Source organism: Lonchura striata, chromosome Z (assembly GCF_046129695.1).
Source record: "Lonchura striata isolate bLonStr1 chromosome Z, bLonStr1.mat, whole genome shotgun sequence".
Lineage (NCBI taxonomy): Eukaryota > Metazoa > Chordata > Aves > Passeriformes > Estrildidae > Lonchura > Lonchura striata.
The window spans coordinates 85,109,059-85,131,654 of NC_134642.1; the positions used below are offsets into that span (position 1 = coordinate 85,109,059).

Below are 22,596 nucleotides of genomic sequence, written 5' to 3' on the forward strand. Positions count from 1 at the left end.
TAGAGAATGAACTACTCATAAGAGACTTACATAAATCTTTAACTGGATACTATTCCATGTTAGCTACATTTTTAATGTAGTTATGGGACTAATAGTAGTCTCTGGAGCTATCCTTTTACAAATATAACGTGCTTATTTTATTTTATTTTCCCCTCTGGGGGATCAGGAATTGGGGAAAAAAAGTTTTCCAAGGCTGAAAAAAATAATGAATCTCTTCTAATTTATACCTTTCTGAATTCCTGTTGTGAGTCCATTCTCCCCACTGGAGTTGCAAATATTCTTGAGCTTTTCTGGTACATGTGGGAAAGATCCTGTAAAAAATCTGGTGGTTTTGTAGGGGGCTTCTCCTCTCTCAATGGGTCTAAACCTCGAAAACACACATTGTTAATACAAAGGTGTGTGAGTGTTTAATAATTTCTTATAGGGAGAACTATGGCAAAACTACACCAAAAGCCAACTTTTACAGAAAAGTAGAAGAGAAATAGCTTACTCATTCAAAGAAAAAAAAAAAAAAATCCCAGAAGAAACCACAAAATTCTATAGTTTGGGCAAAGAAACTAAAGTTTTCCTACTATGCACACAGCAGAGAGATCTTAAAACACCAAAGTCTGATCATCTTACATCCTTCGCAGAGGTTAGATTTTATTACCAAGGGGGAGAAAGTCTTCAGGCCACAATGTAAACAATAAAGCAATTAAGGTATTTGGACAGCAGATCTGCCTCTGAGCCCTCCCACACCTGTGCTGGGGCTGCTGCTGCAAACAGTGGGGACTGCACTGGGCCAGCTCCAGCCACTGTGGAGCAAAGATAAAACTAATTTTGAGGAGACAAGTGCTAATGCAGTGTAATGTTTTATTTACCCTGTCCCAGTTGTTTGCTTTGTCGCACGTCCACTCATCTCTTTGCACTGCACATCTGCCTGCACCTTCACTCAGCTCTCGTGGTGCAACAGCTCTTTGCTGAGCTTCTTTTGGTGCAAAAATCACAGATTTCAGCTGAGAGGGGGCGAGTGCAGCCGCCACAGACTGAGTTTGACACTGCTGGGTTTGAATATCACACCCCGAGCTGTCAGGGTTCCCATGCCACAGGTGAGCAAAGGAGGCAGAATTAAGAATTAAGAATTTAGAATTAGGGCTGGATTTGAATTTAGAATTAGGCAGAATTCAGAATTAAGGCTGCTGGAGTAATGTTGAATTTGTTCACCCTGAACAAATCCTTTTGTACTTCATGGTGTTGTGTTCAGCTCAGACAAGCACACGAGCAATGTTCATATCCACTGATTGATATTTTGCCACTGACTGCTTTAGGATTTCAGCCTTGATCACTAGGTATAGGAATTTTCAGTGAGAGTCGAGGAGAAGTCTAATTTCTTTGCTGTCAGAACTTCCATGTAGTTTTAGTTTGACATGGGAGTTTCACTTGTAGCTAACTTAGGACCTTTTGTATGGTGTTGCAAATTGGCTCCTGACAGAACAGAAAATATAGCTTTTGGTAAATTACCACCCTATTTTATTTCTCTTTCAGGAAAGAAATATATAGGAGTAACCCTATATGCCAAAATTAAGTAATATCCCAGTAATATTCTGTATATCCATAATATATTTATTTATGTCTGCACACATACAAGAAATAAGCATAGCCCAAGCTTTTGGTTCCATTTTTTCATTCATTTGCTTTATATATTTGCACATGAAATTCATGAAACATCAAAATAATTAATGCAAGTATAAAAATAGTCATTTAAATGCTACAGCTATGTTTCTTTCCTCTCATTTAGGGAAAAATAAAAAAGAGAATTAAAGGACTCAAGGATTGTGGCCATCAGATTAACAGTGTGCTGTTATTTCAGATAAACCTGCAGAAGAAGATGCGAGTCACTGGAGTTATAACCCAAGGTGCCAAGAGGATTGGAAGTCCAGAATACGTAAAATCTTATAAAATTGCCTACAGTAATGATGGGAAGTCATGGACAATGTACAAAGTAAAAGGCACAAAGGAAGACATGGTAAGATTAAATCATCTGTATCTGAGTGCATCTCATGGTTTATCTGCCTTCAGAAGTATGGGATGTCTCTGATATTTAAGCCTAATTGCCTGGCAGTATGATATAGGTATAATTGTTATTATTTTTCTGTGAGGAAAAAAAAAGAAATCAACAAATTTGCATTTTCTCTCTGCTAAAAATTTCTCATCCTTCAATTGATGGTTGCATAAATACTATTTCCCCAAGCTAGAATAATCCTGTTTATTACACTTAACTGATTTTCATATTAATTAGTTTACCAGTAATTACTCATTTCTCTGTTTTCAATTTAGTTTTATTGCATTGGCAGATTAGCTTTAACCCTTGGAAACACAGAGCCCCATTCATCAATGCTAATCTCTGTGCTGCACAAACATTATCATCCAGCGGGGTGTGTGTGTTTACAGTTTATAGTTACCACTTATTTTTGATGGACCTGTGCACACAGAGCAGGGGAAAAAACCCTTTACTGTGTAAGTTTGCATAGAACTCAGGCACTGCACAGCATTAGATGTAGTTTTTCCTTTAGGAAATTAAGATGTTGTATAAGAGGGGCACAATGAAGGGGAGAAACACAGCACAGGGATGTCTGGTTAGAGTGAGGTGTGAACAGAAAAACGCTGATGGGTTTAATTCATCCCCTCTGTGACCAATGGGAGGGTTACAGTGCACTTCAGTGGGAGCTGGATCTTGAACTGAGGGGCAAAAATAAATGTCAGTCAGAGCAAATTCCAGGATTAATTGAACTGCAACTATTTTATGCATTAATCAAGAAAAGAAGGTATAATTTATTTGCATTAGGAGCTTCAGGTTCTGGGAGTGACAAGACAGAAACCTTGCTTTGGCCTAGGTGGCAAACCCATCACAGTGTGGCACAGCAGGACATTCTGCTGGGAAAACTTGTGTCGGGCACTGGAAGCACTAAAACAGCTGCAGTTTGGGGAAAAACCCTCACAGGCAGAACAGTGCAGGTGCTTTTGAGTAGCGGGAACTCACTGGGACTCCAGGGATCCTCCTGACACTTTTGTTTTTGTCCTGTGCAAACGTTGCTTGCCCGCAGGTGTTCCGTGGGAATGTGGACAACAACACGCCGTACGCCAACTCCTTCACGCCGCCCATCAAGGCCCAGTACGTCCGGCTGTACCCCCAGGTGTGCAGGAGGCACTGCACCCTCAGGATGGAGCTGCTTGGCTGCGAGCTCACAGGTGGGATCTCCACAGCCCCCAGCCCTCCATCCCCTCCAGATGCTCCCAACCGCGCGCGTTTTGTCCCCGCTGGCAAATGCACTTGGCCAGCCTGAGTTTGTCCAGCCTCTTTCAAACCTCCTTATCTAAGTAATAAAATCACAAAATCACAGAATGCACAGACCCACAAAGGTGAAAGAGACCTTCAAGATGGAGTCCAACCCATGCCTCAACCCCTCAACCAAACCCTGGCACCCAGTGCCACATCCACGATTTCTTTAAACACACCCAGGGATGGTGACCACCACCTCCCTGGGCAGCCATTCCAGAATTTTATCACCCTTTCTGTAAAAAACTTCTTCCTTTTATCCAACCTGAATTTCCCTTGCTGCCGCTTGAGGCTGTGTCCTCTGGTTCTGTCAGTGCTGCCTGGAGAAAGAGTCCAGCCCCACCTGAGCACAGCCACCTTTCAGGAAATTGTAGAGAGTGATCAGGTCACCTCTGAGTCTGCTTTTCTCCAGGCTAAAAACACCCCCAGCTCCCTCACAGGGAGTGTGAGGGACACTCACGGTCGTTCCTTACAGGATTTGTGTTCCAAGCCCCTCACATGATTTGTGTTCTCACAGGATTTGTGTTCCAAACCCTTCACCAGACTCGTTACCCTCCTCTGGACACGCTCCAGTGTCTCAATGCCCTTCCTAAGTTTGGGGGCCCAGAACTGGACACAGCACCCAAGCTGTGGCCTCACCAGTGCAACACTTGGCTCAGCTGAGTGATGATGGCCACTTGCAGTGGGACAGGAATGTGTCCCTATAAGGCTGTGTGGTATTAACCCAGACTGTCATGGTTTGACACTGGCACAATGCCAGTGCCCCCATGAAAATGCAATCTCTCAATTGAATGCTGTGAAACGGAATCGAGAACAGAGCAAAGCAGGCCCAAGCTTAATAACAAGAAAAAACTTTATCAAGCTACTACTACTATACTACTATAAAAGGAAAAAGAAAGAAAAAAACACACACAAAATTCAAAATGAAAACCTTCTGAAGCATTCCTCTCCCCACCACCCAACTCCAACAAACCACAGTGAGACACAATCTGGACCCCAACAGGTTTCCACCCTCCAGACAATCGATACTCAGTCCATTGAGGGAACAGAGTCTCTCCTGTGCCACAGACCCCCCAAGAAAACACAGCTCCACATCCTGTGTTTCCATGTCACACAAGGCACTGCCCGGAGAAAAAATGTTTGCTAATGGTGACCCTTCTCCTTTCCATGCACAGTGCTCTCACCACCAATGCATAGATGGACAGACTGCTTTTAGGATTCTTCCTTTCAAGGATGTTCTGCCAAGAGGGGGAAAAACAACAGTTCAGTTTTTCATTTTTTGGGACCACAGTCCCCCCCATTTTCCCCTAGGGCCGAGGGTCCAAGAACAGAGATCTTCTTGTCTTCTTCTTCTTTGAGGACAGGGGACACCACCACAAACTCCCTAACTCTTCTCTGGTTGCTCCACTTCTGTCTTTTCCCAGCTGAAGCAGGTCGCTTGGCTCACTGGCATCCTCCTAAAACACAGTCTCTCTCTTGGAGGAGAAGATCAGTTCAAGTCTGTAGCTACCAAGAAAAAATTCAGCCAAAAGCCACTCCTTCACCACCCCCCCCCCCCAATCTAGAATTTCTCCTTCTAACATCACAGGATCCAAGCTGTCTCTCCTGCTCTCTTTCAAATTGAGGAGGAGTGAAATTTCACGCAGCTTTCATTTCTCAAGGAAGGGTTAAAAGTCCCGACTCCCAGGGCTGGCTCGATGCCCAGGCTCCGGCTCCCACAGGCAGCTGGGCACCTTGCGGCCCCCTCGCTCTTCTCCTTTCCTGCGGCGTACTGCTGATGCTGATAAAACCACTGCTGTCTCTTTCTCTCTCTCTCTCTCACTCGACTCTGGGGGGAATGGAGACATCCCAGATTTCTCCACCCTTCCATCTGCAGGGGCCAGCCCGGCTCCAGTCCCTCCACCCTTGTGCCCACCTCATCCAGGCCATGGACCTTCCCCTCCCCACCCAGCCACGGCCGGGCAGGGCAGAGTCCTGCACTGCACGCTGACCGGAACCAAAGAGAGCCAGTTCTCCTGGGAATTCTGATTTTAACCCCTCTGTGTTCTCAGAGGTGTGTCCACCTTCAATTGGTCAATATCCAAATTGACCTCTTCCTGCCGAGAAAATTCTTTTTCCATGTCAAACCACGACACCAGTAAAACTTCATACTTTTTTTCCTGTGTGGGTTAATCTCCAGCCAGTCCTTGGACACCTCTGGGGATGGTCATTTAGCAATTTTAGCAATTTTAACATGTATTGATGGCTACGTGGACTCATAGTGTCCCACCCTGAGCAGACTACAAGGCAAGGAACCTCACCCAAGGCCTGAAAATGGTTCCTGAGCCCCAGAGCTGGCTCTGCACTGCTCTGGACCCATGGCAGCAGCAATTGTCACACCTGATTTGGATAATTCCTCTTGGCTGTGGGGTGACACCACCCCTGTGCTGCGTGATGTCCTCAGAGGGATAAGCCTGCTTCTCCTGCTGTTGAGGACCAGACCCATAAGATACATCACGTCTGGGCTGCTTTAATCAAGATTTCAGTTTGGATTTGTTTTCTGGGTTTAGCACAAGCAGGGATAGCATTTTGTAGCAAAAAGTAAATGAAAAAGTGGACCCAAAATAAACCTTCCTCAGATTCTTAAAGCTCTGAAATGTAAAGCCTGACCTCTAGCCACCTTCTGCAAGAACTGTGTTCCCTTACAAATTCAGAAAAGCATGTAAATGTTTTATCCTTTTCCAAGAGATAAACCTTTTTACTGGTGGGAGCACTGCACTGATTCATTTAGGACTGATTTTTATGTGGCTGCCTTGTTACTCTACTAACAATAGTCATCCAGTTCATGAGTGATACATCAAAACAGCTGGAGTTAAACAATTCTCAGTCAAGACCAGATTCAGAAATGAAAAGGTAATGCATTAATCTTGGTGTAGCCCTTTTCCAATATAGATAGGTTTAAGAGTAAATAGAAAATCCTGTCTAGCTGCTTTGTTCTATTAGATTTTTTTTTTTTTAATGTCTTCCACTTCTGGAACCACAATTTAGAGTAAGCCCTTGCCAGAATGACTAGGAATTGTTTTGCTCAAAGAACTGTGAAAGCTAGTGAAGTGAATTAATTTCAGTGGTCTCCTAACAGTGTCAAGGTCATAATTTCTTAAAACTGTGGACAGCTGAGGCTCAGCAGAGCAATTTCAACCTTACTGAAGGAAAGGTGTAATTGGACGGACTAATTCACTCTTAATTCCAGGTGGTCTGCACTTTGAGGGGTCTGCCTTCTCTAACATGACCTGGTGAGAGAGAAGAGAGTGAGTGATAAACAGACAGAGACTTGCAGCATTGGATCATCATAAAAGCTAACACCTTCTTAGGACTTCAGCAAAGTGTTCAATACAATCTGCTTTAGTCTCATAAATAGCTTTGCTTACCAGGACCCACAGTCAGATCTCATTGAAAACCAGGATGGATGCGAGTGGAGCCAACCATCAATAAATTAGGCATTAATTTTCATGGCCCCGTGTTCCTGCCTTACTTGTGCTTTGCACATCCCTGTGTCCTGCCCTCCCTTCCCTTTGCAGAGTATTGATATGAGCGGAGAGGCAGATCACAGCTACTGCTTATTAGAATGCCTTTATTCATTAAGCTGTTATTAATAGCAGCATCAAGCTGTTGTTTTTAACAGCAGATCCGTGCTCACACAATGGTGTCACTTACTCATGGAACTCACTCCTGCACTCCAGCATCTGCCTTCCTGCAGGCAGCCCCTGCAGTGTGCTGCTCACAGTTGTGTTTGCTGGCTCCTATGCACCAGTTCCAGCTCTTGGTGTTTGGGGTTTCTCAGATCCTGCAGAGGGATGTTGGCCCCCAGAAGCTAAACATCCCCGTGGGACTCACTCAGAGAAAGCTCCTGAGTGTGTAAATTTCATCTCCTTCAGGCATGCTGTTCCCTGGTAACTATTTCTTTATCAAATGATGCCTCGTGCAGGCTAGAATAGAGGTTAGATGGAGTTAAAGAATAAAGCAGGGATTTATTAGAAGGATCTCCTCCTTGGATCCACCTTGGGCAGCACCAGAGCCCAGCCAAGGCTGCACCCAAATGACCCAAAATGGTCCCAAAATGCACGAGCGCTCCCGGGGGCTCTCCCTGGGATCAGTTCTGCTCCATTGGCACCTTGGAGTTCATTGTCCCATTCCAGCTCCAGCCCAGGCAGTCCCATCCTGCTTGTTTTTCTCTCTCCAGCCCACGGTGTTTGTGCTCCTGGGCTGAGGTTTGGATCATTTGTCCTTGGTGCCCAGCTGGAGCAGGAATTGCTTTGTCTCTACTCTGTGCAGAGAGCTCAGCATCCCCTGATATGAAGCTCAGACCCACTGCTAAAGCAGCACAGAATCTGAAAAATACCAAAACTAAAACCTGAGGCATCACTAACAGTCCCTGTAGGCACCATTCACACAAAACTGACACACAGGGAGACTTTATCACACCTGCAGTTACAGATAGGTTCCCCTTTTCTCATTTGTCCTCAGAACTGTGTAACCTGGAAAGGAATTCTATATTTGTTATTTATAGGTCAGGTTGGATGGGGCTTTAAAGAATCAAGGTTTAATGAAAATTGCCCCTGCCCATGGCAAAGGGGCTGGAATTATATTTGCATCTAGATGATCTTAAGGTCCTTATCAACCCAAAGTATTCTATGATCGAAAAACATGGAGAAAAATTTTTAAATCCTCAATTTTTAGAAAAAAAAAATCACAGTATGAATCAAAACAAAATCACCATTGCCCTCAAATAATTGACATGTGTTGCTTTTGCCAACAGCACACAAATCTTTGTCTAGAACAAGATACATGCAAACTGCTGCATGCAGATCCATTTGTGGGTTTGCCTTTCTGCATTGGATATTGAATATTTCCTTTGAGGGTTTGAGATTTTTCAAAGGAAGAGGTAGGTGAGGGGCGTAGTATGGATGCAGACTGAAGAGTACAAGATCCTGCTCTCTGAAGAGTCAACAGAAAAAAACCTTTGTGTTTATTCCTCCAATTTTCAGTTGCTAATCCCCACTCTTTCTCATTATTTCCATTCTCCTGTTCCATCGAGCTAGATGAAATAAGACCTGCAAACTTATACCTGGTTAGATTTAAACATACAGAGGTATCAGGTATAATTTATCACAGGTGGAGGTATCCAAAGCATCTCAAACATTCTCGCCTAAGATGCTCCACTGGGTGCAGCCCGCATCAGCTAGATCTGACTTCCACAGATTTCAAAACATAAAAATGGAAATTGAGTCCTTCCACAGGGACGTTGAAAAGCAAATTTAAAGGCACAGCGCAGTGAAGAGGATATGTTTTGGGGAGACATAAGCATTGTTATAAACACACACATGTGAGGGATGACACAAAGCCCTGTGCTGGTTTGGTGACCCTGCCCTTTGTGCTGTAGGTTACGGCTCAGTCATCCCAGCAGCCAGGATCTGCTGTGGCAAGGGCTGGGAAGCTGCTGCTCCCTCTGACACAGCACCAACACACCCTGACACCTGTGTACATCCCATTTTCCTCTTCAGACTCTCACTCTTCTTCTCACTTTCTCCTGAACTGCCTTCCCACCCGCTCTGGGGCCACGGAGAAGGCAGGCGAGTGTAAAATCCCATTAATCCATGCACGCATGCACAGGCACACAGGCAGGCACAGCTGTTGCTTCATAAATCAATAATAACACTCAGAAAAGATAGAACTGGTGCTGATGGATTGGGCCAGCACTGAATCACAGCTTTGACAACCCATGGTTTTGTGTCAGGAGCCTCCTTAGCATTCCTCAGATGAAACATCCTTGCTGACAGTCCTTGTGATCCTGGAGTGATACTTCAGAATTTAATAATAAGCAAAGTCCCTCTCCAAAGCAGCAGATTAGTCTCTCTTATTTCTATTATCAATTGCTTCCTCCCACTCCCAGGAAATTTTTTTTTGTTGTGTTTTTGAATGAGTCCATTCTACAGACAAGGCTGTGCCATTTCCATTTGTGCACTGAGAGAGAATCAGTTATGTAAGACTGGAGGTTTTTTTCAAAAGTTAACTCTGTTTTTTCTTGGTTTTTCATTTATTTGGTTGGTTTTTGCTTGTTTGTTTTTTAATTCAACATGAAGCATGTCAATATTGAAATTTTAAATACAGGAGATATTACATTAAAGATCATGTTAGTATTATAACTGCATGTGTGCAAGTTTTTGACTGCTGGGACATGAAGGAAATGAGAAAACAGCTTATTTTTTTGTGTTCCCATCTCCATCTTTTCCATCTTTCACTTTACCCCAATTGTCAAGTGTCATCCAACCCCTTAGCCATACATCCAGCTTTCCTGTCCTCTTAGCAGCCTTCTCTCTCTCTCAACCATTTGCCGTTCTCTTTTCTCTTTTTTTTTGTTTAAATCTTAGAACCATGCAGGTCATCTGCCTTCTCTGGTTTCCAGTCCTGTTGTTTCAGTGCTGCCTCATCTTGTTTCTTTCTTTTTCTGCATCCAAACGTACCTTCCACATTCCCAGCACACAACAGGCACACATTCCCAGCAAGGCAGAGGAACACAGAGCCACTTATCAATTTTTATTTTTATCTTTTTTCATGCAGAACAGAGAAGGGAGAAGCCCAAGATCTATCTTTTCTATAGCAAAATAACTCAGTGGTGTTGGATGTCCACAAAAAAATAAGCCATTAACTATCGATTTCTCCTAAGTGATATCCTCCTACTATCCTCCCTACACAATTGTTTTTCTGTAGGCTCTCCCTCCTTCAGGGGGATTTTGGGCTTTCTGGATTTTTACCTAGATGTCAAATAATTCAAAAGTGTAAGAGAGCTCAGTGCTTTTTAACATTTTACTGCAGCAGTGGTTTTAAGAAAAAATAATGTTTGCTCAGTAAGCAAACACATGGTGGATGTGAGGTGGCATAAAAGCATAAGGAAAATCAAACAGAACAGGGGAAACAATATTTTCCTGCGGGAGAGAAAAGTAAAAATAAGATAAGCACAGACAAAAGTAATCTTTTCATTTTGTCTCGCTTCATAAGTGTATGCCAGGATAAAATATGTTGAATTCTCTATCTTGATTTTGACTCACCCAAGCAATTGTTGAAACAAAGCGCCTTGAATTGACTGTTTTTCATTTATTTGTTTTCAAGTGCCTCCAACAATAGTCTTGATTACATCTTTTTCTTCAAGTATTGCAGGTTTTTTCTGCCATAACAGAAAGCCTAAACCCCTGACAGAGATAAGCAGGTAGTGCCACTGATCTTGCCCTGCTGTTCCAGGTTGCTCTGAGCCCTTGGGGATGAAATCAGGACACATCCAGGACTTCCAGATCACTGCCTCCAGCGTTTTCCGTACCCTCAACATGGACATGTTCGCCTGGGAGCCCAGGAAAGCCCGGCTGGACAAGCAAGGCAAAGTTAATGCCTGGACCTCCGGCCACAACGACCAGTCACAGTGGTTGCAGGTAAATTCCCACATGGATTTTCCCAGATCTTTATCTTCTTTGTGTTCCAGGCGTGGGGGCTGTTCTCTGGTTCAGTTTTATATTCAAATTCTTCTGTTTCTGACTGTAACCCTCCCAGCTCTGCCACAAGCTCTGAAGGCCCAACATATCTTTGTGTTTTTGTGATCACAGCTGCAGGAAAACCTGCCTCCACTAGCCCCAGTGTTCCTTTGTTAATGAACAAAAATGGTGGTTGCAGATCTGATTCACTGAATTCCCCTCATTTGTTGAGAGAGATGAGTTTATTTTCCTTTCTTCTGCCTTTCCAAGGCTCCCTGGAAAAGCATATTTACCTTCAGCTCTGTGCACCTTAGTGAATCCTGCCCACAGAAATCATCTCTGTCTAATTAAGGCTGCCCAAAATTACCTTCTGACAGGACTATGGAGCCAGCAAGACTGATTCAGCACCTGAATCCATTATAAACCTGTGCACAGGGGCTGTTTTCAGCCCAGGAATGATTCATACAGCTCACTAATGTGAGAGATTTCAATAAATCACCAGTGTGGAAGCTTGTTTGACCAGCCAGTGACACATTTGCATTTTTTGAACTGTTGAAAATAGCAGTGTTTTCAGTCAGCTGCCACTTTGCAGTGCAGCTCTCGGTGGGAAGCCTCAATAGCACCAGACATGGCCACTAACCCCCTGCAATCTCTCCACATATAAATTATGACATATTAGCCTTTTTTTGCCTACAGCTGCTGAGCAAGTTAGGAATATGATTACTGTTTTTTCCTCCCAAGTTTACACGCTTTCCATAAAAGGAAGGAGAAATTGCCCTATTTAACTTCGGAATAGCTGGAGATCCTGGAGTCTGCTGAAATTCTTTTAGAGCATCATGTTGGAAGAGCAGTTAGCAGTGTCTGCACAGGATGAACATTTCATTGCTGTGTTTTATGGTGGAGAAGCAGATGAAAATGTTTTTCCATCAGAAAGGGAGGTGGTTGCATCATATTTTAGCCCCATCAGTCAAACCAAGGGTGTGCAGAGGCTCCACAGAAATTTCCTGTTGTGTGTTCTTGCTCCTGTGGATGACAGTGTATGTTTAATTAACTGCAGATGGCAAGGGGCTGCATAGTTAAGCTTTATATTTTCAAAATGTTCAGGCTGTTGTGGTCTTTCTATATCTGAATTTACCTGAACCTGTGAATTTAATCTGATCAATTGAACTGTCTTTTCAAGTCTTTGAACTATAAGGAATAATTTTTATTGTCTGGTCAAAAAGAACGTTTTGAAGAAATACTCATCTTTTATTTAGTTTTTCATATGATTTCATATTCACTTCAACAACTCCACAAGAATATTAACAATCTACCTTTTCCTGAAAATCTTTATACAAAATGATATTTCTTCAAAAAAGGATCCTAACATTTCATGTTTGGGAAAAAAAAAAAAAAAAACAAACTCAAAAGGCATTAAATCCACTTGTTTTTTCAGTGCTTAAGGTGGTCATTAGCTTCTGCTACAGGCTGGTTGTTCTGAATTCAGGCTATGACTTGAGACAGTCTCATATGCTTCTAGTGTAGGTAATGATTCTGTAACAGAGACATGTCTATCATTTGAATTCATCTGTTCATTCTTGTTCTCCCTCCTGGTAGTTCTCACCGGGTTTTTGGTGGTTTTCCTTTTCCTTAAAACACAGAGTATTATATTGAAGCCTTATAACACGTTGACTGAAAGGTTTATCATCATGCTGCTGCTTCCACAGAGTTTAGTCAAAACATATTTGTAAGGAAAAGCGTGTGAAAGCAAATGTGTCTTCATGTCTGCCTCCCTCAGCAATTCCACAAGGAATCAGGCCCAGAATGATGATTCCATGGTACCCTGAAATGGGTTTAAAGCTACGCATTTAGCCCAGACTTCTGGATTTTGCTGAAGTAGCTGGCTTACCAATATCATATTTACCATGTTAAAATTTCATGCCTTTTGAATGATCTCCAAAGGCAATTCTTGCTTTATGTTTTCTAATTTTTACAAGAAAGCCTGAAAAACTGGGGGCAAAGCCTGGTGTTGTCCTTTTGGGATTATAGTTGGGGTGTGGGATGGCTTGAACAGATCTGATATGACTTGTCAGAATCTGAGGTATTGATGATTCTGAGATTGTAGAAAGTCTCTGTCTGTCAGCCCCCTGCCAAAGCAGAAGCCATCATTGGTCTGTGCTGGTTTCCAGGTTGTTTATTCTGTTTATCTCTCACATGTTCTGCTGCCCTGCCCAGCTCTGTCCTGCAGGGCAGCGTGTGGGGCTCTGCCCTCAGTGGGATGTGACAAACATTAAATACCAGAAACTCCCTGGGCTGCATTTACAAGAACGTGCCAATATCTGTCACCTACGTTGGACAGTGTGTCCCCAGCCTGAACCAACAGAAAAATGCCAACACCACAGTGAGACATGGAGGGCATGAAGAAGGAGAAAAAGGACAAGGCACACCCAATTTCCTCCAGCTTGTCCCCTTTGGACCCCTCATCTAGAATCCTAAAATTTTACTTTTGCATCCGTGCCATGCTTAATTATTACTGATATCAAACACTGAGAGCTGGTAATTCATCCTGTGAGATTGAAAACTCTTTTCCATGGCCAGAGATCACAGGCAGTGTCTGTGGGGGCTCTGTCCAGGGGGTTCCTGACCCCTGCCAGGGTCCCAGGGCAGCCAGAGGGAAGCCCTGGATTCCCACACTGACTAAATGCCATTGTTGGGGTATCCTTGCCTAAACACCATTGCTACCAGCAGTTTAAAAGCCAGTGTGCTGACATCCATCTCAGAGCACCTGCTGTGATAATGTTTGCTGAGAGGTGATGTTTGAATCATGCATCAAATGCTGCTTGCACTTTTGGATGAACTCTAGAGATAAATTTTCCTCTCTTGGGAGCTGGGAGTGTTTTACGGTTTTCTTTCAAAAAAGATAACTCTGAATCTGCTATGTATTCTAAAATGTAGCCATTAACAATTATGCTCTTTGGTTTAAAGTGCTTTGGATTGCTGCACCCATAATTTTGGAATACACAGTATTTTGTGTGTCCAGGCACAGAATGTGCGTTTTTGGGGACAAAATACTCACCTTAATCACACTGCAGTTGTTGAAAATCTGATGTGGCTTAGACTCTACAAGCTACAGATTGCACAATTATTTATTTACACCAAACACCACCATTAGTGATGAAAAAATATATTTTCTTGACATGAAGGGAAAGTTAAATAGATGACATGACTAAAATTGTACTTTTCTAGCTGTCATAACCCTGGGGCTGAATTCCCCACATACTTCCTCAAAGATAACCTTGTCATTGCCTTGAAGAGGATGCTGCAAGTTTTTTGAGTGCTCAGGCTCCTTCTGGACACAATCCAGGATTGCTCTTCCATTTGGTCACCCCACTTACCATTTCTTCACTTACTTGGCATTTAAGGATGAGATGGAGAACTCCCTGCCTTATGTCCAAAAATGAGGCACTGAGGCTGTAAAGATTATTTTTTAAAGTGCAACTAATATCTCAGATGCTTGGAAAATGCTCTTGTAAATGGATTTTCACCACTCCATATCTCATTTTCCTAGCTGAGTGTATAACTCAAAATAATTAACATTTTTCTCAAAATCCATGCCTGCTCTGCTACTAATTTTCTGCAGTTGTAAATTGTGAAATCAGGGCAGCAGCTTAAACTCCCTTTTCTTTATTTACTATTAGTTAAATTCTGGCATGTCACTTCATTTGGTGTCCCCAAACACCTGGAGCTTTCTCCTCCCACTCAACCATCCCTTCTGAATAAATTGTTTTCTGCGTTGTCCTAGTCCTGACTATGCAGCTATACCAGGGTATTGTCAGTATTTTATCTTAAACTGTTGGGTTTTTTTGAAGGCAACAGCAATGTCAAATTACAATATTTCTCCTTCTGATTGTGGAACCAGCTAAGTACTATTAGAAAAACTAGTTGGTGATAAACAGATTGTTGGAAGATTGGCAGAGCAATTGTTATACCTACATGCTTTAAAAATGTGATGATTGCCAGTGGTATTATATATTTGGGTTGGGTATTTTCCTGCCAAACTAATCTCCAGTATTAGACAATTTTACTGAGATTCTTTATCAAAGCCATTAGATTGTCTCAGAGCTGCAATTAAATTATTCTTTCAGTTTAATGCAAACCCATCTTTTTCGCATCAAAATGCCTCTTGTTTGAAAACAAAGGCAAAATTGCATTCCAAATAATTATCCTCTTTTTGTCATACATATACAAAATGCATCTCTATCATGCCATCATGATATTCATCACTTATATTCTTTTATATTTATATTCATTTTCTAGCATTTATTTTCAATGTTTAAGCTTCCAAGTGATCAAATCAAAGAGTTGTTGTTTAAAAGCTGAGCCAAACCCAGCTTCTACTCTTTTTTTTTATAGAGTAGTTTCCAGAAGTGGAAATGTGTCTTTACTCTGCCAGCCACGGAGAAAGATGGACAATTAACTTAAATTATAAGAGACATTTTTGAATCAGGAAAATTACAAGAGATTACTCCTTTTTTTTTAATCTAGGAATAGATTATTTTTCATCTAGTATTGGTTAGATGAATTTGTTTCAATGCTGGCATTCATCTTTCACTGAAAAAAAAAGAAATATTTTTATTCTCTCATATATTTTCTTCTTGTGTTGTCTGTTATTCCACCTGACTGTTTTCTCCCTTTTTTTGATGTAATAATCTTCATTTGCAATGAATTCTGAAGGATCTTTCTAGATAAGAAACCACTATACCATAGCAATTCAACAACTCATCTGGAGATCTGTTCAATAACTCACAAGGAGAAAACTGTGTGGATTGTTTAGTTTTCTTTTGATAATTTGTCATTAGCAAAACATATATTAATACCAGTACTGGTTAAAGTAGCCAAGTAGGAGATTTATGTGTGGCCTGTAGTTTAATTGTTTTAACACCAACACTGAGTAAAAACAAAAAACAAAACAAAACAAAACATAACAAAACAAAAAAAAAAAAACCACAAAAAAAACCAGCCCAAACAAAACTCAAAAAAAAAAAAAACCAAAAAAACAGAAAATGCTTAACAACATCTTAATTAAATAAGAGCTTGAAAGACGCAAAATTGGAATAGGATGAAATGTTCATTTAATACCAGTCTGGTAATTAACATAATGAGGAAATTGAATGACTTCTGGAAGGGTTGGGTTGCTAAACATTGCATTGTGAGAAAAAATGGGCTTGGAGAGACAGGGTGTCCTGTAGGAGCTGTGAACTGAAATATATCACATTATAAACAGAAGACACCTGTATTTCTCTGCAGCTTTAATAAAACACAAGGCCACAAAAGAAATCAATGCTCTTTACAGAAACAGTAACAACATTGGTCTCTGGTTCTCCAGATGCTAAGCTGGTGTTGTTTTTTTACTAGAATTTCAACAATTATGAAGTTCTGAGATTTCAGGTAACAAAATGAAAATTGTGGAGATGTCAGCCCTTTTTTGGTGCTTTCTGATGGGATAAAAATATTATATTTACAGTCAGTTTATCTTTCCAATGCAAAAACATCTCTTTTCTGGTAGCTGCTAGTTCTACTTGAAGGACTTAATTTGGACACTGGGTCTTGGCAACTCCTTGCTCTTGTGCCCACCTTGATGAGTGGCTTCACAGTGTCATACTCTGTTCACACAGCCTGGTATCTCACAAGATGCATCTCAAGGCAGGCTTGGAATAAATTATTAACACAAATCTTTCCTGCTCTTTGCCAGAGATTTGCTATAGATAAATTTTCCTGCAAAAAAGCAGTGGTAGGATGAGGTAATAATGGACAAAGAGCTCTGAGTGACTTAGTCAAAGACAAAAGGAGATAAAGACTGATGGCCACTTCTAATTTCCACACTGCTGAATGTACTGACTTTGCATTGCCTAGGCTAGAATGTTAAACAAGTCAATTTATTCACTTCTTCAATTGCCCATCAACCATAGTTTAGTTTTGCAACTAGATGGCCACTATTTGCTTTTAGGACAACCTGCAACTCAAGATGATAAGATGAACAAAAAGCTTTTTTTTTATTATTTTTTTCTGTTTTTATTTTTTTAATCTTTGCATGTTGCCAGTCTGTTTTTAACAGTGCTAAACAAACATATATATTACAGAAATTGTATTAGGAGCTATGCCTTGATTTCCTACTCAGAGTTGTCTTCCAGTGGTATTTGATGGTCATTCCAGGGTTTGCACTCTAACTCAGTTTTTTCCCTAAATCATTTCAAATTAAATGCATTATTCACATTAATAATGCTACTAAATTGTGCATTTCAGCATTGCCCTTCCTAAATTGCTTTTGACTTTGCAAAGCTTTCCTCTGCAATTCATTTTATGGAAATGTTTATAGTAGTAATTGAATTTAAGCCTAAAAATTAAATAAGGCAGCATAAAATCTTGGTTTATTTTTTTTTCTTTCAAATGCTTTATTTAGGCTGTATTCTATCATTTAGGTAGCAAAGTCTGAAGCATCTGTAGAATCATTGATTTTACTCTGGTAAAATACAGAGGGATTATTAGAAGGACAGGCAGAGTACAGGAGATCTCTGCTGCAAGTTGTCCAGAAAATAGGCATTAGACAGACATAGCATGATTATACTTTGTGACAAAAATTTGTGTGATGTCACCTTCATAGGATCATAGAATCATCAAGGTTGGAAGAGACTTTTAAAATCAACAAGACCAACCATCAATCCAGCACCACCACTAAACCATTTAACCATGAAGAGGAACAAAGACCCTGTCTGAGCTGTAAATTAGCTATGGATAAGAGTTTATAGTAGAAAAATGTTGTGTTTTACAAAGTCCTGCTCTTCTCCCCAAATTATAGTCCCTGCTTTCTCTGTTAAGCCCTCAGTAAGAACTAAGGGGTTAACTCAGTGCTCCAGAGCCTGTCTTTGACACATAACAAAATAATCATCACTAACAGAAATTACTTGGGAAGTTTCCCTAAAGATTGGAATCTTGCAAGAGAGTGCTGTCAGATCCCTCACTGACTCGCAGCTTTCCTGTGAGTATCACTCCCCTGAAGATGAAAGTTAAATTGAGTAATGACCCATTTCCTATTACAATAACAGGTTTTGATCTTGCCTCAGAAAATATGGGAGTGTAAGCAAAACCTGCCTAGGTGTCGTGAATTTTGATGTACACAGGATCTGAGTCTGAGGCAGCTTTTTGTTGCTGTGTGTTTGCAGTGGGAATGTTGGTGTTACTTCAATAGCAGCACCTTCTGAAAACGCAGTGCATGAAATTTTAATGGAGAGATGTTAGTTTTTCATTGTTTTAAATTCCTGCGTGTTTTACCAAGCTAGCATTTTCAGTGGCTTGAAATAATGTTCTGTCTCAATTTGTGAAGCAGAGGCACATTTCCCTTGCACTTCCTTAAAAAAATAAAATAGCTACACAATTGTTTAGGTTAGAATACAGAAAAAAAGGGTCCAAATGTGTTTCTTATTCGTGCCCTCTTCTTCCATGGTGGTGCTTCAAAATAGCATCCACTTTTTCCTAATAAAATAGTTTGTTGTTTTCGTAGCTACCCCTGAATTGTTTTTTGACTCAAGCAGAGTTGGTCACAGTTGTTTCATCTGGAAATGATAGAGAGAAGCAAAATGACCTTGTCAAGGTCAACTATCTTTAAGAAGCAAAAAATACCTGATGTAAACACAGATGAGGCAAAAAGCCAGAGCACAATGAGGGTGAAAGAATGGAGTGGAACTGTATCTAGTCTTGTTTTCCAAGAACATGATGCTTTATTAACTGAGATGTGATATTTTTATTAGCCCTGCACATATTTTCCCAAATACTACTTTTTGAATAAGCAAGATACTTAATATTTCCTTCATGTATCTGTCAGCATCTCATAAGTGAAATATACAAGGGTCAAGGAAATCCATTCTCCTCTGAATAAGACTCAGTTTTGCATTCCTTTTATGCCACTTTGAAAATGTAGTGAAGCTTTATTGTGAGATTCTAGTTGACTTCAGAACATTTTTGTTCAAAATCTGCTATTAATTTTTTTATTCTGTTCCCTGCATGAAGAGCATAGAAACAGATTTCTGTCTTGTCAAATGAGGAGCAGAGATGGTATCTTTTTAGCTAAGTAAATAATGACATTGATACACAAACATAAAGAAGGAGTGGTGGAAAAGGAACTTGAAATTAATCTAAATTTGAAGGCAGCAGAACATTTTGTATCTTTCTTCAGAGAAGGGGGAAATGTGTTTAAAACGAGGCTGACATTTACCTAGCAGTAAGCAGAAAATGAAATTGTCGTATCTCAGCATGTTAAAGCATCACAGAAAGTAGATATGAGCATTTCCCTGTTGGTCTCTGAATCTTAAACTATACATTGGTTTCATAATGTATTTTTCCCTAATAACATCCTACTCATAGTCAAGTGTTGATCCAAGCAGAATATTTGGCTCTTTTCTTTTTGTTTGTTTTTGATTTCCACATTAAGTCAGGTGTGTCTCTACAGCAATGTGCTGTGTGAGACCCTCTTTGCACTCTACTTAATAACATTCATCCTGCTCGCTCCTCAAGCAAAGCAAGAGCAGTTTCCCTGTCAGAAAACATGACAGAAGAGAGAAAAATCTCAGCAGAGAAGACTTTAAAAGGGAAATCACTGTAGACACTGAAATACTGCAACTAAACATTTTCCCAATTATCTGGGCCTTGTTCAAGAGCACCTTGAGATTTGTAATATAAAGTATCACAACAGACTTTCATCAGAATTTCCTCACTGGACTTTTTTTGGCTTTTGTTTCTATACATCTATTCACTCTACAGGCATAAAGACATAAATAGACACTTTTTTTTTTTTTTTCAGAATGCAACTGTGGTTTTTAATGTTATAATTCATTTACAACATTACAACAGAGCTGAGAAGATACCTGAGATGACAGTGCTCATACTTACATTTGATAGTTTTCTCTAAAATAAGCCAGAAAATAGGTTATTTTAAAGCAATACAAGCTTTGAAAGTTAGTCCTTGGGATTACAAGAACTTCCTGCTTAATTATGTACTATACATAACCAAGCCTTAATTGCTTTTGTTGCTGGAGTGATCTCCTTAGAAGCTTCATGTTTAATTAACTACAAGATATATTAATCCTATTTCAAGCCATCCTTTCTTTGTTGTATAATTAAGCAGAAAAGTATTTTCACAATTAGAAATTAATTCTATATATAGCTAGTGAAAATAAAGCACCTCTGTAAAGAAGACACAGGTATGTTTTTTAAAATGGCAGAAGTAAAAATATTTAGACCCACCTTAATGGGTTATCTTTGTCAAGAAGTAATGAGAGTTACAGCACACCAATACTATTTTCAGTCATAATTATTAAGAAGAAAACTACCAGAATATCACTTAAAGACTTCGCTGCAGATGGCTAATGACCTCCCGTTGGTAGCATCAGAAATTCAAAGATTTTATAAGTTAGGTATACATATTGGAACAGACCCTCCCTGCACTTTATCTGAATTTATTTTTCTTGACTTTGAGGTGTTCTTCAGTTTGTCTTATTTATATTTTGGCTGTGCTATATCAAACACTTCTGCTATAATACAAGATAAAAAAACATTGTGAGTACAGTTTTCTATTTTCCTACAGAATCCTGAGGATCCTCAACATTTAGAAGCCTCAATAGCACATTGGAGAAGTTAAGATTTGTTTTTGGTTTTTGGGGGATTTTTTGTTTTTTTTAAGAGAGAGAGGTAGCCAACAGCCTTGGCTGATGCAGTTTAACAGAACAAAAGAATAAAAGTGAGATTTTTTTAGGGGTTGTTGATTGTCAGAATCTGTGCTATTTAAATGTTCCTGGGATTGTAGAGAGTCTCTGTCTGTCAGCCCACTGCCAAACAAGAAGCCATAATTGGTCTGTGCTGTTTCCAGGTTGTTTATTCTGTTGATCTCTCACATGTTCTGCTGCCCTGCCCAGCTCTGTCCTGCAGGGCAGCGTGTGGGGCTCTGCCCTCAGTGGGATGTGACAAACATTAAATACCAGAAACTCCCTGGGCTGCATTTACAATAACGTGCCAATATCTGTCACCTACGTTGGACAGTGTGTCCCCAGCCTGAACCAACAGAAAAATGCCAACACCACAGTGAGACATGGAGGGCATGAAGAAGGAGAAAAAGGACAAGGCACACCCAATTTCATCCAGCTTGTCCCCTTTGGACCCCTCATCTAGAATCCTAAAATTTTACTTTTGCACCTGTGCCACACTTAATTATTACTTATATCAAACACTCAGAGCTGGTAATTGATCCTGTAAGATTGAAAACTCTTTTCCATGGGCAGAGATCACAGCCAGTGTCTCTGGGGGCTCTGTCCAGGGGGTTCCTGACCCTTGCCAGGGTCCCAGGGCAGCCAGAGGGATGCTCTGGGTTCCTACAGTTTCCCTGACTCACTAGCTGCCTTACACGATGATGCTGAGACTACAAACTTCACTGAGCAGCTGAATTTGGGTAGGTGCCTCCAGGAGGGCAGGGTGGGCAGCCCTGGCACAGGTGCCCAGAGCAGCCGGGGCTGCCCCTGGATCCCTGGCAGTGCCCAAGGCCAGGCTGGACACTGGGGCTGGAGCAGCTGGGACAGTGGGAGGTGTCCCTGCCATGGCTGGGTGGGATGGGATGAGCTTTAAGTCCCCTTTCCAACCCAAACCGTTCCATTCCTCAACAATGACAGCCTTCTTGTTTCCAGCACCTCTCACTGGAGCAACCACTCGACTCAAAAAACCCCTCAGAGCTGCCTTAAAACACCTTCTTCTTTACTTACCAGTGTTGAACAATTTTATTTTTCACAGCATCTGACACCAAACCTTTTATTCTTTTCACTTCCCCCCCACCATCCCCCACCCCAATAAATTTTAGGACCACTGTAGGATTTGCTCTGCTTTCCACAACACATCAGGAGGGTTGTTTTTTATTTGAGGGGAGCTTAGAAGTCTTGTTTTCTGAGGTTCACAGCAATAATTCATAGTCCTAGAAAGTCTTTTGATATTAAAAATTAAATCTCTGTTTTATGAGAATTTAAGAGCTATTTGGGGGTTATTATTAGAGAGTCTTAACACTATTCCCATTATTTTCATTATTCCCCATCCTACTATATGCAGTTTGGTGTTACTAAGAGTATATGACCCTGCAAATATGAGCAACATTATTTATATTATTTTTTTAATAATTCTAATATAATTTTCCATTTTAAATATACATCATTGACAAAAAAAAAAAAAAAAAAGAAGGAAGGATCATTTGAGAACTTTGCATGTCTGAGTTACTTTCTATCTCTTCAGATGCACCTTTTTTTTCCACTACAGTTTTTTCAATTTTCTGACTGCATTTCACTCCACTGGAAAAATGTCATAAAAAGTTATCTGGTTTTAATTCTAATGAAACAATAATGACACCTTCTATTAGAGCAAGAGAGGATGGTTCATGAAGGACCAGAGCGCTGTAATTTTCTGACCCTCTAAAAAGTTAAATTTCAAGTGGAATAATGGCATTCTGGGGTAAATGGAGCAATTGTAAATAAGTGCTGTCATGTTCAGTAGCATCTATTTCTGTGATTTGGAAAAAATAAAAAAAGAATCTGTCATCTATTATGGCATCTCACTCAGAAGGTGGAAATTGTGGCTAATCAATTTGCACTGCAGTCCTCCCACACTGCACGAGCCTTCTTGTTTCATTTTGGCTGAAATGAGAACTGAACCCTGGGAATTAGGTTTTTATTTCTTGCATATAAAAGATACAACCAACTTAAACTTTAATGCAGAAGA

General features: G+C 40.7%; 1 protein-coding gene across 2 annotated transcripts in view; it reads left to right on the forward strand.

The window, feature by feature from the left end:
* EDIL3 (EGF like and discoidin domains 3) overlaps positions 1–22,596 on the forward strand; it is a 238,745-nt gene that overhangs the window by 181,309 nt on the left and 34,840 nt on the right. For both annotated transcript variants that reach the window (XM_021551870.2, XM_021551869.3), the window contains 3 exons: positions 1,850–2,005; positions 3,084–3,228; positions 10,592–10,776. In XM_021551870.2, coding sequence (XP_021407545.1) covers positions 1,850–2,005; positions 3,084–3,228; positions 10,592–10,776 — 486 coding nt within the window. The remainder of the gene's footprint in view (positions 1–1,849; positions 2,006–3,083; positions 3,229–10,591; positions 10,777–22,596) is intronic.